The sequence below is a fragment of the Danio rerio genome, chromosome 8, assembly GCF_049306965.1.
Source record: "Danio rerio strain Tuebingen ecotype United States chromosome 8, GRCz12tu, whole genome shotgun sequence".
In the NCBI taxonomy this organism is placed as follows: Eukaryota; Metazoa; Chordata; class Actinopteri; order Cypriniformes; family Danionidae; genus Danio; species Danio rerio.
In genome coordinates this window covers 36,777,021-36,791,462 of record NC_133183.1, presented here as the reverse complement: position 1 = coordinate 36,791,462, position 14,442 = coordinate 36,777,021, and the positions used below count along the sequence as shown (strand labels likewise).

The 14,442-nt window shown below is 43.2% G+C and overlaps 3 protein-coding genes across 6 annotated transcripts; all 3 read right to left on the bottom strand.

Annotated features, from left to right (window-relative positions):
- Window positions 1–447: 447 nt before the first annotated feature.
- LOC141375742 (E3 ubiquitin-protein ligase RBBP6-like) lies at window positions 448–2,767 on the bottom strand. 2 transcript variants are annotated; one of them, XM_073910680.1, is made up of 7 exons: window positions 1,889–2,440; window positions 1,598–1,695; window positions 1,419–1,494; window positions 1,184–1,272; window positions 1,047–1,107; window positions 805–944; window positions 448–709 (listed from the first exon to the last, which is right to left on the bottom strand). In XM_073910680.1, the coding sequence occupies exons 1-7, from the start codon at window positions 1,892–1,894 to the stop codon at window positions 535–537; spliced, it is 645 nt and encodes a 214-aa protein (XP_073766781.1). In that variant the 5' UTR covers window positions 1,895–2,440; the 3' UTR covers window positions 448–534. The 2 variants fall into 2 exon arrangements, with proteins under 2 accessions (XP_073766781.1, XP_073766782.1); XM_073910681.1 differs by lacking the exon at window positions 1,047–1,107 and having other exon boundaries at window positions 1,889–2,767.
- Window positions 2,768–5,145: 2,378 nt separating this feature from the next.
- On the bottom strand, window positions 5,146–8,263 carry LOC141375743 (E3 ubiquitin-protein ligase RBBP6-like). Of its 2 annotated transcripts, XM_073910682.1 has the most exons (7): window positions 6,587–7,138; window positions 6,296–6,393; window positions 6,117–6,192; window positions 5,882–5,970; window positions 5,745–5,805; window positions 5,503–5,642; window positions 5,146–5,407 (listed from the first exon to the last, which is right to left on the bottom strand). In XM_073910682.1, exons 1-7 carry the CDS (start codon window positions 6,590–6,592, stop codon window positions 5,233–5,235), a joined length of 645 nt encoding a protein of 214 aa, XP_073766783.1. In that variant the 5' UTR covers window positions 6,593–7,138; the 3' UTR covers window positions 5,146–5,232. The 2 variants fall into 2 exon arrangements, with proteins under 2 accessions (XP_073766783.1, XP_073766784.1); XM_073910683.1 differs by lacking the exon at window positions 5,745–5,805 and having other exon boundaries at window positions 6,587–8,263.
- Window positions 8,264–9,844: 1,581 nt separating this feature from the next.
- Window positions 9,845–14,294, bottom strand: LOC141375745 (E3 ubiquitin-protein ligase RBBP6-like). Of its 2 annotated transcripts, XM_073910686.1 has the most exons (7): window positions 11,286–14,294; window positions 10,995–11,092; window positions 10,816–10,891; window positions 10,581–10,669; window positions 10,444–10,504; window positions 10,202–10,341; window positions 9,847–10,106 (listed from the first exon to the last, which is right to left on the bottom strand). In XM_073910686.1, exons 1-7 carry the CDS (start codon window positions 11,289–11,291, stop codon window positions 9,932–9,934), a joined length of 645 nt encoding a protein of 214 aa, XP_073766787.1. In that variant the 5' UTR covers window positions 11,292–14,294; the 3' UTR covers window positions 9,847–9,931. The 2 variants fall into 2 exon arrangements, with proteins under 2 accessions (XP_073766788.1, XP_073766787.1); XM_073910687.1 differs by lacking the exon at window positions 10,444–10,504 and having other exon boundaries at window positions 9,845–10,106.
- Between the last annotated feature and the right edge of the window lie 148 nt (window positions 14,295–14,442).

Here is a 14,442-nt window from a genome sequence, read left to right as displayed (position 1 = left end):
AAACATCAGCTGACAGCGTGTAGGTAGAGAGTAGCAGGTTCTGGGAGTAGATGAGCTTGTCACCGGTGTAGACTTTGACCGACTTGTGAAGTTACTCACAAGACCTCCGCTTATGGGACATTACCATTCAAATGAAACGTTTCCAGCAGAATATGACGCTTCAAAAAACTCCATCGGCACTGGTAACTATGAAAAACACGACTGAGCACTAATAGTGTACTCAACACTTTACACTGACATTTGAAGGATCACCTGACATTAAAGACTGAAGTAAGAACGCTGAAAAAAACCCATCAGATTTTAGCCCAGAAGAGTTTCTCTTTTCCTAAATTAAAGCAAAACTTCATGATATTGTGTTTATGAATTCATTCGTGTGTGTGTGTGTGTGTGTGTGTGTGTATGTGTGTGTTGCACTGCTGGAGTGAAGGTTAACCAGTCCACACAGTTCATGCGGCTATAATCTTTATTATCTTTTATTAATAAACTATGTACAATATTTACACGTCGGCTCCAGGTCTCTTGGATGAAGGTCTCTCAGCGACGTGGTCTCTTCTGGTCGCCGCGCGTCTCTGGTGAAGATGGGGAGCGGGACCGTTTCCCTCCGGCGTCCCGGACCGAAGATGCCGCACCTGCTGAGGACGAGGAGGGCAAAGGCTCGGTCTGGCAGGAGAAGGACGGCCTCTTTCTCTTCTCAGCAGCATAGGCCTCACTGAACAGATCGAGCGCAAACACACACAAGCAGACATCATGTGAGATTTGGACAAACACTAGAACATGCGGCTATGCCAAGTACAGTTTACTCACGCGTCTATGATGGGAATGACGTATCGGCCGCTGCCGTCTATCATGACTCCCTTTCGGTCTGGGTCGTCCACCTCCAACAGGAAGCTGCGGGGAATCCCTGTGCTCTTCCGGATGCGCTTGTGCGGCGCGGAGCGGCTGCCCTGTGAATTGAGGAGTGACAGTCAAACTCTGAGCAAACAATCTGACTGATGAGGACAAGAGCTCAAGTTCACAGCAACCGTGAGCTTGGAAAACCCAGTTACCACATTAGTGGGGCAGTGCCTAATGTGGTGTCCCGGGATCCCAAGCAGCCTCATGGCCTCACTAGTGAACATCAGAACCATGAGAATCAGCTCAGACATCTCTCACAAAGCAAACCTGTCAGTGTCTGAACGCTCACCTGCTGGAGTAGTAGCACAGGCTGGACTGGTACATCACCGCTTTCAGCTTGTCCTCCTCTGACGCCTTTGCCTCAGCCAGATTCTCAGTCTGTTTCACAGGCATTTGCACATTTGAATCTTTTTCACCCTCAACCCTTCAAACAATCTCAAATCTCCCTAAGAAGCTGAGTGCGTGTGCGTATATTGTGTGCTTTACATTGCGTTTTGCTATTGTGCTATTCATTTGTTCAATACCTTCAACAACTGCTCCAGTGAGAGGAGTGAAGGATCAGCTCTAGGTGAAGGTTCACGCCAGCGTCCAGCTTGATGTCTGCAAAACAAAGGAGCTTGTGTGACTAAAACACCAGGGACAGACCAGGAGTCTTCATATAACATCTAACAGAGGACGCGTGTGCTCATTTCACAGCACTTACCCAACAAATCTTCTGTTTGAGGACTTCAGTCCCGCCGCAGGGATCCGTCTGATGATGACCGACGTGTTTTTTAGGGATGAGAGCATCATCTGTGTATTCTGACAGCAAAATAAAATCAGAATCAGCACATAATTATGGAGCACGGTATACTTTGAGAGCCATTAGCCTTTTAAAACAGCCAAAACATCCCTACATGTCAGCATCAGCACCACCTTACAGCTTCCAGAAGTGTCTGATGTAACGCATCTAATGTTAGCGTAGAACAGTTGAAGTGTCTTTTCCTCAACTCACCTTCATCAGTCTGGGCGTTGCTGATCTTCAGCTGGCAGAACTTCAGCCTCTTGCTCCTCATGATCTGCCGCTTCAGCTCCCCCGCGCTGATGTTGAGGCCTTCAAACTGGAGCGAGTCGTAGGTGAGTCGACTCTGGAACCTGTAGTGAACACAAGACATACTGAACACAAACACAAAGCACAGCGTAATAAAAAGGGTCAAACCTGAGTGATGGGAACAGCAGGCGATCAATCGACGTATCCAACGATCAATAATATCGATAATCTGGAAAAATTGTCACGGAGGACGCAGAGATCAGATGCCAATCGACACAGCGAGATTCAAACAACACCCACAGGACGGTTGTCATGGATGCTGATGATGAACACGTGACGCATGCGCTGTACAACTTCCGGCAATATTATCATTACTAATATTAATTTTATTGATAGTAGTAGTAAAATCATTGCGATAAGTATAATAAAATAAACAGCAGAACAGTTGGCCATCTCTGAATAATACACAGCGACGTTTCCCTGCACGAACGATTCAGGCCTTCGCCAAGAAGACTCGGGTGAGTCGATGATTCAGGGATTGATTCAACTGTCCGTTCATCCTATTGGCTTCTTTGGCTGAATGAATCGTTCAATGCTTTACTCAAATAAAGCGGCCTCTTGCTGCCACCTATTGGGGGTTTGCTTTTTTGTTTTCAAAAGTACTTTGACACTTTTTTAAAGGCACCTTTAAGTTCATTTTTGCACAAAAGCTCGTCTCTGTGCGTTCCAAATGGTTTGAAATTTCCTTAGCACATGGTTTTCTTGATGCGTTTGAAATTTTCAATGTAAATCCACTCGTACTTGCATTTGATCTTTATTATGCCTTAAAATCAAAACTATACTAAAGGTGTCTTATCCAAATGCAGATTTTCATTCAAAACGTTATGACAGAACCATATTACTTTACAGTGGCCCATGGATATATATATATATATATATGTGTGTGTGTGTGTGTGTGTGTGTTGCTTGTTTCTTATTTACCCATGCAGTGACTTTTAGGCATAAATACTATGTAGGCTTGCTAAAGGGTTGCATGAGAAATGTCATCATCGTGAGAGCTTGACTTTTTTTTTGTCGCTGCCTTTAGTTGTGGTGAAATGAGATGCATCATGTCGTTTATCTGTTTGTGCAGTCTGTACCTTCATTTCTGAATCGTGTGGCATCGTACTTGAAGCCAAGTCATTTAGCCCAAGGCATAGTTGTCTTAGAATGAGTAGTTTGCTGATCAAATTCCACATTTTGATGAGGCAAAACACATCTTGGATGTTTTAATTACTATTTTAGGTGAAAAACAAAACAATGAGATTTGTGTAAAATCTAAAGTTAACCAAGTCCAGCCCGCCATCTTGTCCTGCCTCTCAGTTCTCTTAAGCCTTGGGCCGGCTCTGTGAAGTGGCCTCTTTTGGGCTCATCATTGAAGACCGGACGAGCTGCAACATTTCGTTCTGCCAGGTTCTGGGAGTAGATGAGCATGTCATCGCTCTAGACTATGGTCAACTTGTGAAGTTACTCATACACCTCCGCTCATGGCATATTACCATTAAAATGAAACTTTTCCAGCAGAATATGACGCTCTAAAAAAAAAAAACTCCATCGGCACTGGTAACTATGAAAAACACGACTGAGCACTAATGGTACACTCAACAATTTACACTGACATTTGAAGGATCACCTGACATTAAAGACTGACGTAAGAACGCTGGAGGAACATCAAATTTTAACACGGAAGAGTTTTTTTTGTCTCTCTCAAATTAAAGCAATATTTCTTAATCTTGTTGTTTTTTTTTTTTTTTACTGTACAGTTGCCCCAGGTGTTTATCAGGTGTGATGCCTGCTCATCTGACCTTTGACCTCGGCACTCAACTGCTGCCAGTTTTCTTTCAATGCCATGAGATTTCTGAATTCTACATGCAGGAACCGATGCATTCCTTTTTTTTCCTTTTTTTTTTTTAAACAAAACAGATATGGCAGACACGGCCAAACATTGAAACTTTGGAGGGCATTGAGGGGAAAAAAAAGCACAATATCATCAAGGGGAATAAAAGGTTTGATCAAAGCGTGCGTTTACACACGTTCATTTAAATATGGACAAAACCAACATTGGGTTATTTTTGTTATTAGATTTAAAATGCACGGACCCTATTTGACCCAGTGTTCATGTATACATATGTTTTTATGAATGAATATTTTTGCATATAAAAGATAATAAAAGACTGACTAGACAGATTAGATAGTTTAATAGACAGATTGACACGTGTAGTCATTCGTTCCTGTGTATTTGATGACTAGCTTCCAGCAGTATCTGGCTGCAGACTTGCATGCAATCTGAGACACAAAGCACTCAGCGGAGCTAGTGAGGTCACTGTGAGAGGCGGGGTTAGGGGTGCACACTCACTGACAGCCTAGATTTAGCCTGGTTTTAACCAAGCCGTCTATTAGACTTTTAACCCTTATGTATTGTTCATATTGTTCAAGTGGCTGTTTTTGCCCCCAATGACCTCCATTATAACTAAACTTGTTTTAATTGCAAAGCCATGACACCAGATAGTAACTCATTCTTTATTGTTGGTGGTTTCCCTGTTGGGATGAGATAAAATGAGTCATTTTTACTTTTGATGGTCAGTTGGCACCTTTAAACACCCCAAAAAAATGCTTGCTGGGATGGTACCAAGAGGCTGTGCTCACTTCTGGACAGAGGGGGTGTAGACTTGCAGCTAGTGCCGATAAGTGGTGCAGACGCTGAGGCTGTTCTGTATGCGAGTGTTGAGGTTTTGAAACATCAGCTGACAGCGTGTAGGTAGAGAGTAGCAGGTTCTGGGAGTAGATGAGCTTGTCACCGGTGTAGACTTTGACCGACTTGTGAAGTTACTCACAAGACCTCCGCTTATGGGACATTACCATTCAAATGAAACGTTTCCAGCAGAATATGACGCTTCAAAAAACTCCATCGGCACTGGTAACTATGAAAAACACGACTGAGCACTAATAGTGTACTCAACACTTTACACTGACATTTGAAGGATCACCTGACATTAAAGACTGACGTAAGAACGCTGAAAAAAACCCATCAGATTTTAGCCCAGAAGAGTTTCTCTTTTCCTAAATTAAAGCAAAACTTCATGATATTGTGTTTATGAATTCATTCGTGTGTGTGTGTGTGTGTGTGTGTGTGTATGTGTGTGTTGCACTGCTGGAGTGAAGGTTAACCAGTCCACACAGTTCATGCGGCTATAATCTTTATTATCTTTTATTAATAAACTATGTACAATATTTACACGTCGGCTCCAGGTCTCTTGGATGAAGGTCTCTCAGCGACGTGGTCTCTTCTGGTCGCCGCGCGTCTCTGGTGAAGATGGGGAGCGGGACCGTTTCCCTCCGGCGTCCCGGACCGAAGATGCCGCACCTGCTGAGGACGAGGAGGGCAAAGGCTCGGTCTGGCAGGAGAAGGACGGCCTCTTTCTCTTCTCAGCAGCATAGGCCTCACTGAACAGATCGAGCGCAAACACACACAAGCAGACATCATGTGAGATTTGGACAAACACTAGAACATGCGGCTATGCCAAGTACAGTTTACTCACGCGTCTATGATGGGAATGACGTATCGGCCGCTGCCGTCTATCATGACTCCCTTTCGGTCTGGGTCGTCCACCTCCAACAGGAAGCTGCGGGGAATCCCTGTGCTCTTCCGGATGCGCTTGTGCGGCGCGGAGCGGCTGCCCTGTGAATTGAGGAGTGACAGTCAAACTCTGAGCAAACAATCTGACTGATGAGGACAAGAGCTCAAGTTCACAGCAACCGTGAGCTTGGAAAACCCAGTTACCACATTAGTGGGGCAGTGCCTAATGTGGTGTCCCGGGATCCCAAGCAGCCTCATGGCCTCACTAGTGAACATCAGAACCATGAGAATCAGCTCAGACATCTCTCACAAAGCAAACCTGTCAGTGTCTGAACGCTCACCTGCTGGAGTAGTAGCACAGGCTGGACTGGTACATCACCGCTTTCAGCTTGTCCTCCTCTGACGCCTTTGCCTCAGCCAGATTCTCAGTCTGTTTCACAGGCATTTGCACATTTGAATCTTTTTCACCCTCAACCCTTCAAACAATCTCAAATCTCCCTAAGAAGCTGAGTGCGTGTGCGTATATTGTGTGCTTTACATTGCGTTTTGCTATTGTGCTATTCATTTGTTCAATACCTTCAACAACTGCTCCAGTGAGAGGAGTGAAGGATCAGCTCTAGGTGAAGGTTCACGCCAGCGTCCAGCTTGATGTCTGCAAAACAAAGGAGCTTGTGTGACTAAAACACCAGGGACAGACCAGGAGTCTTCATATAACATCTAACAGAGGACGCGTGTGCTCATTTCACAGCACTTACCCAACAAATCTTCTGTTTGAGGACTTCAGTCCCGCCGCAGGGATCCGTCTGATGATGACCGACGTGTTTTTTAGGGATGAGAGCATCATCTGTGTATTCTGACAGCAAAATAAAATCAGAATCAGCACATAATTATGGAGCACGGTATACTTTGAGAGCCATTAGCCTTTTAAAACAGCCAAAACATCCCTACATGTCAGCATCAGCACCACCTTACAGCTTCCAGAAGTGTCTGATGTAACGCATCTAATGTTAGCGTAGAACAGTTGAAGTGTCTTTTCCTCAACTCACCTTCATCAGTCTGGGCGTTGCTGATCTTCAGCTGGCAGAACTTCAGCCTCTTGCTCCTCATGATCTGCCGCTTCAGCTCCCCCGCGCTGATGTTGAGGCCTTCAAACTGGAGCGAGTCGTAGGTGAGTCGACTCTGGAACCTGTAGTGAACACAAGACATACTGAACACAAACACAAAGCACAGCGTAATAAAAAGGGTCAAACCTGAGTGATGGGAACAGCAGGCGATCAATCGACGTATCCAACGATCAATAATATCGATAATCTGGAAAAATTGTCACGGAGGACGCAGAGATCAGATGCCAATCGACACAGCGAGATTCAAACAACACCCACAGGACGGTTGTCATGGATGCTGATGATGAACACGTGACGCATGCGCTGTACAACTTCCGGCAATATTATCATTACTAATATTAATTTTATTGATAGTAGTAGTAAAATCATTGCGATAAGTATAATAAAATAAACAGCAGAACAGTTGGCCATCTCTGAATAATACACAGCGACGTTTCCCTGCACGAACGATTCAGGCCTTCGCCAAGAAGACTCGGGTGAGTCGATGATTCAGGGATTGATTCAACTGTCCGTTCATCCTATTGGCTTCTTTGGCTGAATGAATCGTTCAATGCTTTACTCAAATAAAGCGGCCTCTTGCTGCCACCTATTGGGGGTTTGCTTTTTTGTTTTCAAAAGTACTTTGACACTTTTTTAAAGGCACCTTTAAGTTCATTTTTGCACAAAAGCTCGTCTCTGTGCGTTCCAAATGGTTTGAAATTTCCTTAGCACATGGTTTTCTTGATGCGTTTGAAATTTTCAATGTAAATCCACTCGTACTTGCATTTGATCTTTATTATGCCTTAAAATCAAAACTATACTAAAGGTGTCTTATCCAAATGCAGATTTTCATTCAAAACGTTATGACAGAACCATATTACTTTACAGTGGCCCATGGATATATATATATATATATATATGTGTGTGTGTGTGTGTGTGTGTGTTGCTTGTTTCTTATTTACCCATGCAGTGACTTTTAGGCATAAATACTATGTAGGCTTGCTAAAGGGTTGCATGAGAAATGTCATCATCGTGAGAGCTTGACTTTTTTTTTGTCGCTGCCTTTAGTTGTGGTGAAATGAGATGCATCATGTCGTTTATCTGTTTGTGCAGTCTGTACCTTCATTTCTGAATCGTGTGGCATCGTACTTGAAGCCAAGTCATTTAGCCCAAGGCATAGTTGTCTTAGAATGAGTAGTTTGCTGATCAAATTCCACATTTTGATGAGGCAAAACACATCTTGGATGTTTTAATTACTATTTTAGGTGAAAAACAAAACAATGAGATTTGTGTAAAATCTAAAGTTAACCAAGTCCAGCCCGCCATCTTGTCCTGCCTCTCAGTTCTCTTAAGCCTTGGGCCGGCTCTGTGAAGTGGCCTCTTTTGGGCTCATCATTGAAGACCGGACGAGCTGCAACATTTCGTTCTGCCAGGTTCTGGGAGTAGATGAGCATGTCATCGCTCTAGACTATGGTCAACTTGTGAAGTTACTCATACACCTCCGCTCATGGCATATTACCATTAAAATGAAACTTTTCCAGCAGAATATGACGCTCTAAAAAAAAAAACTCCATCGGCACTGGTAACTATGAAAAACACGACTGAGCACTAATGGTACACTCAACAATTTACACTGACATTTGAAGGATCACCTGACATTAAAGACTGACGTAAGAACGCTGGAGGAACATCAAATTTTAACACGGAAGAGTTTTTTTTGTCTCTCTCAAATTAAAGCAATATTTCTTAATCTTGTTGTTTTTTTTTTTTTTTACTGTACAGTTGCCCCAGGTGTTTATCAGGTGTGATGCCTGCTCATCTGACCTTTGACCTCGGCACTCAACTGCTGCCAGTTTTCTTTCAATGCCATGAGATTTCTGAATTCTACATGCAGGAACCGATGCATTCCTTTTTTTTCCTTTTTTTTTTTTAAACAAAACAGATATGGCAGACACGGCCAAACATTGAAACTTTGGAGGGCATTGAGGGGAAAAAAAAGCACAATATCATCAAGGGGAATAAAAGGTTTGATCAAAGCGTGCGTTTACACACGTTCATTTAAATATGGACAAAACCAACATTGGGTTATTTTTGTTATTAGATTTAAAATGCACGGACCCTATTTGACCCAGTGTTCATGTATACATATGTTTTTATGAATGAATATTTTTGCATATAAAAGATAATAAAAGACTGACTAGACAGATTAGATAGTTTAATAGACAGATTGACACGTGTAGTCATTCGTTCCTGTGTATTTGATGACTAGCTTCCAGCAGTATCTGGCTGTAGACTTGCATGCAATCTGAGACACAAAGCACTCAGCGGAGCTAGTGAGGTCACTGTGAGAGGCGGGGTTAGGGGTGCACACTCACTGACAGCCTAGATTTAGCCTGGTTTTAACCAAGCCGTCTATTAGACTTTTAACCCTTATGTATTGTTCATATTGTTCAAGTGGCTGTTTTTGCCCCCAATGACCTCCATTATAACTAAACTTGTTTTAATTGCAAAGCCATGACACCAGATAGTAACTCATTCTTTATTGTTGGTGGTTTCCCTGTTGGGATGAGATAAAATGAGTCATTTTTACTTTTGATGGTCAGTTGGCACCTTTAAACACCCCAAAAAAATGCTTGCTGGGATGGTACCAAGAGGCTGTGCTCACTTCTGGACAGAGGGGGTGTAGACTTGCAGCTAGTGCCGATAAGTGGTGCAGACGCTGAGGCTGTTCTGTATGCGAGTGTTGAGGTTTTGAAACATCAGCTGACAGCGTGTAGGTAGAGAGTAGCAGGTTCTGGGAGTAGATGAGCTTGTCACCGGTGTAGACTTTGACCGACTTGTGAAGTTACTCACAAGACCTCCGCTTATGGGACATTACCATTCAAATGAAACGTTTCCAGCAGAATATGACGCTTCAAAAAACTCCATCGGCACTGGTAACTATGAAAAACACGACTGAGCACTAATAGTGTACTCAACACTTTACACTGACATTTGAAGGATCACCTGACATTAAAGACTGACGTAAGAACGCTGAAAAAAACCCATCAGATTTTAGCCCAGAAGAGTTTCTCTTTTCCTAAATTAAAGCAAAACTTCATGATATTGTGTTTATGAATTCATTCGTGTGTGTGTGTGTGTGTGTGTGTGTGTATGTGTGTGTTGCACTGCTGGAGTGAAGGTTAACCAGTCCACACAGTTCATGCGGCTATAATCTTTATTATCTTTTATTAATAAACTATGTACAATATTTACACGTCGGCTCCAGGTCTCTTGGATGAAGGTCTCTCAGCGACGTGGTCTCTTCTGGTCGCCGCGCGTCTCTGGTGAAGATGGGGAGCGGGACCGTTTCCCTCCGGCGTCCCGGACCGAAGATGCCGCACCTGCTGAGGACGAGGAGGGCAAAGGCTCGGTCTGGCAGGAGAAGGACGGCCTCTTTCTCTTCTCAGCAGCATAGGCCTCACTGAACAGATCGAGCGCAAACACACACAAGCAGACATCATGTGAGATTTGGACAAACACTAGAACATGCGGCTATGCCAAGTACAGTTTACTCACGCGTCTATGATGGGAATGACGTATCGGCCGCTGCCGTCTATCATGACTCCCTTTCGGTCTGGGTCGTCCACCTCCAACAGGAAGCTGCGGGGAATCCCTGTGCTCTTCCGGATGCGCTTGTGCGGCGCGGAGCGGCTGCCCTGTGAATTGAGGAGTGACAGTCAAACTCTGAGCAAACAATCTGACTGATGAGGACAAGAGCTCAAGTTCACAGCAACCGTGAGCTTGGAAAACCCAGTTACCACATTAGTGGGGCAGTGCCTAATGTGGTGTCCCGGGATCCCAAGCAGCCTCATGGCCTCACTAGTGAACATCAGAACCATGAGAATCAGCTCAGACATCTCTCACAAAGCAAACCTGTCAGTGTCTGAACGCTCACCTGCTGGAGTAGTAGCACAGGCTGGACTGGTACATCACCGCTTTCAGCTTGTCCTCCTCTGACGCCTTTGCCTCAGCCAGATTCTCAGTCTGTTTCACAGGCATTTGCACATTTGAATCTTTTTCACCCTCAACCCTTCAAACAATCTCAAATCTCCCTAAGAAGCTGAGTGCGTGTGCGTATATTGTGTGCTTTACATTGCGTTTTGCTATTGTGCTATTCATTTGTTCAATACCTTCAACAACTGCTCCAGTGAGAGGAGTGAAGGATCAGCTCTAGGTGAAGGTTCACGCCAGCGTCCAGCTTGATGTCTGCAAAACAAAGGAGCTTGTGTGACTAAAACACCAGGGACAGACCAGGAGTCTTCATATAACATCTAACAGAGGACGCGTGTGCTCATTTCACAGCACTTACCCAACAAATCTTCTGTTTGAGGACTTCAGTCCCGCCGCAGGGATCCGTCTGATGATGACCGACGTGTTTTTTAGGGATGAGAGCATCATCTGTGTATTCTGACAGCAAAATAAAATCAGAATCAGCACATAATTATGGAGCACGGTATACTTTGAGAGCCATTAGCCTTTTAAAACAGCCAAAACATCCCTACATGTCAGCATCAGCACCACCTTACAGCTTCCAGAAGTGTCTGATGTAACGCATCTAATGTTAGCGTAGAACAGTTGAAGTGTCTTTTCCTCAACTCACCTTCATCAGTCTGGGCGTTGCTGATCTTCAGCTGGCAGAACTTCAGCCTCTTGCTCCTCATGATCTGCCGCTTCAGCTCCCCCGCGCTGATGTTGAGGCCTTCAAACTGGAGCGAGTCGTAGGTGAGTCGACTCTGGAACCTGTAGTGAACACAAGACATACTGAACACAAACACAAAGCACAGCGTAATAAAAAGGGTCAAACCTGAGTGATGGGAACAGCAGGCGATCAATCGACGTATCCAACGATCAATAATATCGATAATCTGGAAAAATTGTCACGGAGGACGCAGAGATCAGATGCCAATCGACACAGCGAGATTCAAACAACACCCACAGGACGGTTGTCATGGATGCTGATGATGAACACGTGACGCATGCGCTGTACAACTTCCGGCAATATTATCATTATTAATATTAATTTTATTGATAGTAGTAGTAAAATCATTGCGATAAGTATAATAAAATAAACAGCAGAACAGTTGGCCATCTCTGAATAATACACAGCGACGTTTCCCTGCACGAACGATTCAGGCCTTCGCCAAGAAGACTCGGGTGAGTCGATGATTCAGGGATTGATTCAACTGTCCGTTCATCCTATTGGCTTCTTTGGCTGAATGAATCGTTCAATGCTTTACTCAAATAAAGCGGCCTCTTGCTGCCACCTATTGGGGGTTTGCTTTTTTGTTTTCAAAAGTACTTTGACACTTTTTTAAAGGCACCTTTAAGTTCATTTTTGCACAAAAGCTCGTCTCTGTGCGTTCCAAATGGTTTGAAATTTCCTTAGCACATGGTTTTCTTGATGCGTTTGAAATTTTCAATGTAAATCCACTCGTACTTGCATTTGATCTTTATTATGCCTTAAAATCAAAACTATACTAAAGGTGTCTTATCCAAATGCAGATTTTCATTCAAAACGTTATGACAGAACCATATTACTTTACAGTGGCCCATGGATATATATATATATATATATGTGTGTGTGTGTGTGTGTGTGTGTTGCTTGTTTCTTATTTACCCATGCAGTGACTTTTAGGCATAAATACTATGTAGGCTTGCTAAAGGGTTGCATGAGAAATGTCATCATCGTGAGAGCTTGACTTTTTTTTTGTCGCTGCCTTTAGTTGTGGTGAAATGAGATGCATCATGTCGTTTATCTGTTTGTGCAGTCTGTACCTTCATTTCTGAATCGTGTGGCATCGTACTTGAAGCCAAGTCATTTAGCCCAAGGCATAGTTGTCTTAGAATGAGTAGTTTGCTGATCAAATTCCACATTTTGATGAGGCAAAACACATCTTGGATGTTTTAATTACTATTTTAGGTGAAAAACAAAACAATGAGATTTGTGTAAAATCTAAAGTTAACCAAGTCCAGCCCGCCATCTTGTCCTGCCTCTCAGTTCTCTTAAGCCTTGGGCCGGCTCTGTGAAGTGGCCTCTTTTGGGCTCATCATTGAAGACCGGACGAGCTGCAACATTTCGTTCTGCCAGGTTCTGGGAGTAGATGAGCATGTCATCGCTCTAGACTATGGTCAACTTGTGAAGTTACTCATACACCTCCGCTCATGGCATATTACCATTAAAATGAAACTTTTCCAGCAGAATATGACGCTCTAAAAAAAAAAAACTCCATCGGCACTGGTAACTATGAAAAACACGACTGAGCACTAATGGTACACTCAACAATTTACACTGACATTTGAAGGATCACCTGACATTAAAGACTGACGTAAGAACGCTGGAGGAACATCAAATTTTAACACGGAAGAGTTTTTTTTGTCTCTCTCAAATTAAAGCAATATTTCTTAATCTTGTTGTTTTTTTTTTTTTTTACTGTACAGTTGCCCCAGGTGTTTATCAGGTGTGATGCCTGCTCATCTGACCTTTGACCTCGGCACTCAACTGCTGCCAGTTTTCTTTCAATGCCATGAGATTTCTGAATTCTACATGCAGGAACCGATGCATTCCTTTTTTTTCCTTTTTTTTTTTTAAACAAAACAGATATGGCAGACACGGCCAAACATTGAAACTTTGGAGGGCATTGAGGGGAAAAAAAAGCACAATATCATCAAGGGGAATAAAAGGTTTGATCAAAGCGTGCGTTTACACACGTTCATTTAAATATGGACAAAACCAACATTGGGTTATTTTTGTTATTAGATTTAAAATGCACGGACCCTATTTGACCCAGTGTTCATGTATACATATGTTTTTATGAATGAATATTTTTGCATATAAAAGATAATAAAAGACTGACTAGACAGATTAGATAGTTTAATAGACAGATTGACACGTGTAGTCATTCGTTCCTGTGTATTTGATGACTAGCTTCCAGCAGTATCTGGCTGCAGACTTGCATGCAATCTGAGACACAAAGCACTCAGCGGAGCTAGTGAGGTCACTGTGAGAGGCGGGGTTAGGGGTGCACACTCACTGACAGCCTAGATTTAGCCTGGTTTTAACCAAGCCGTCTATTAGACTTTTAACCCTTATGTATTGTTCATATTGTTCAAGTGGCTGTTTTTGCCCCCAATGACCTCCATTATAACTAAACTTGTTTTAATTGCAAAGCCATGACACCAGATAGTAACTCATTCTTTATTGTTGGTGGTTTCCCTGTTGGGATGAGATAAAATGAGTCATTTTTACTTTTGATGGTCAGTTGGCACCTTTAAACACCCCAAAAAAATGCTTGCTGGGATGGTACCAAGAGGCTGTGCTCACTTCTGGACAGAGGGGGTGTAGACTTGCAGCTAGTGCCGATAAGTGGTGCAGACGCTGAGGCTGTTCTGTATGCGAGTGTTGAGGTTTTGAAACATCAGCTGACAGCGTGTAGGTAGAGAGTAGCAGGTTCTGGGAGTAGATGAGCTTGTCACCGGTGTAGACTTTGACCGACTTGTGAAGTTACTCACAAGACCTCCGCTTATGGGACATTACCATTCAAATGAAACGTTTCCAGCAGAATATGACGCTTCAAAAAACTCCATCGGCACTGGTAACTATGAAAAACACGACTGAGCACTAATAGTGTACTCAACACTTTACACTGACATTTGAAGGATCACCTGACATTAAAGACTGAAGTAAGAACGCTGAAAAAAACCCATCAGATTTTAGCCCAGAAGAGTTTCTCTTTTCCTAAATTAAAGCAAAACTTCAT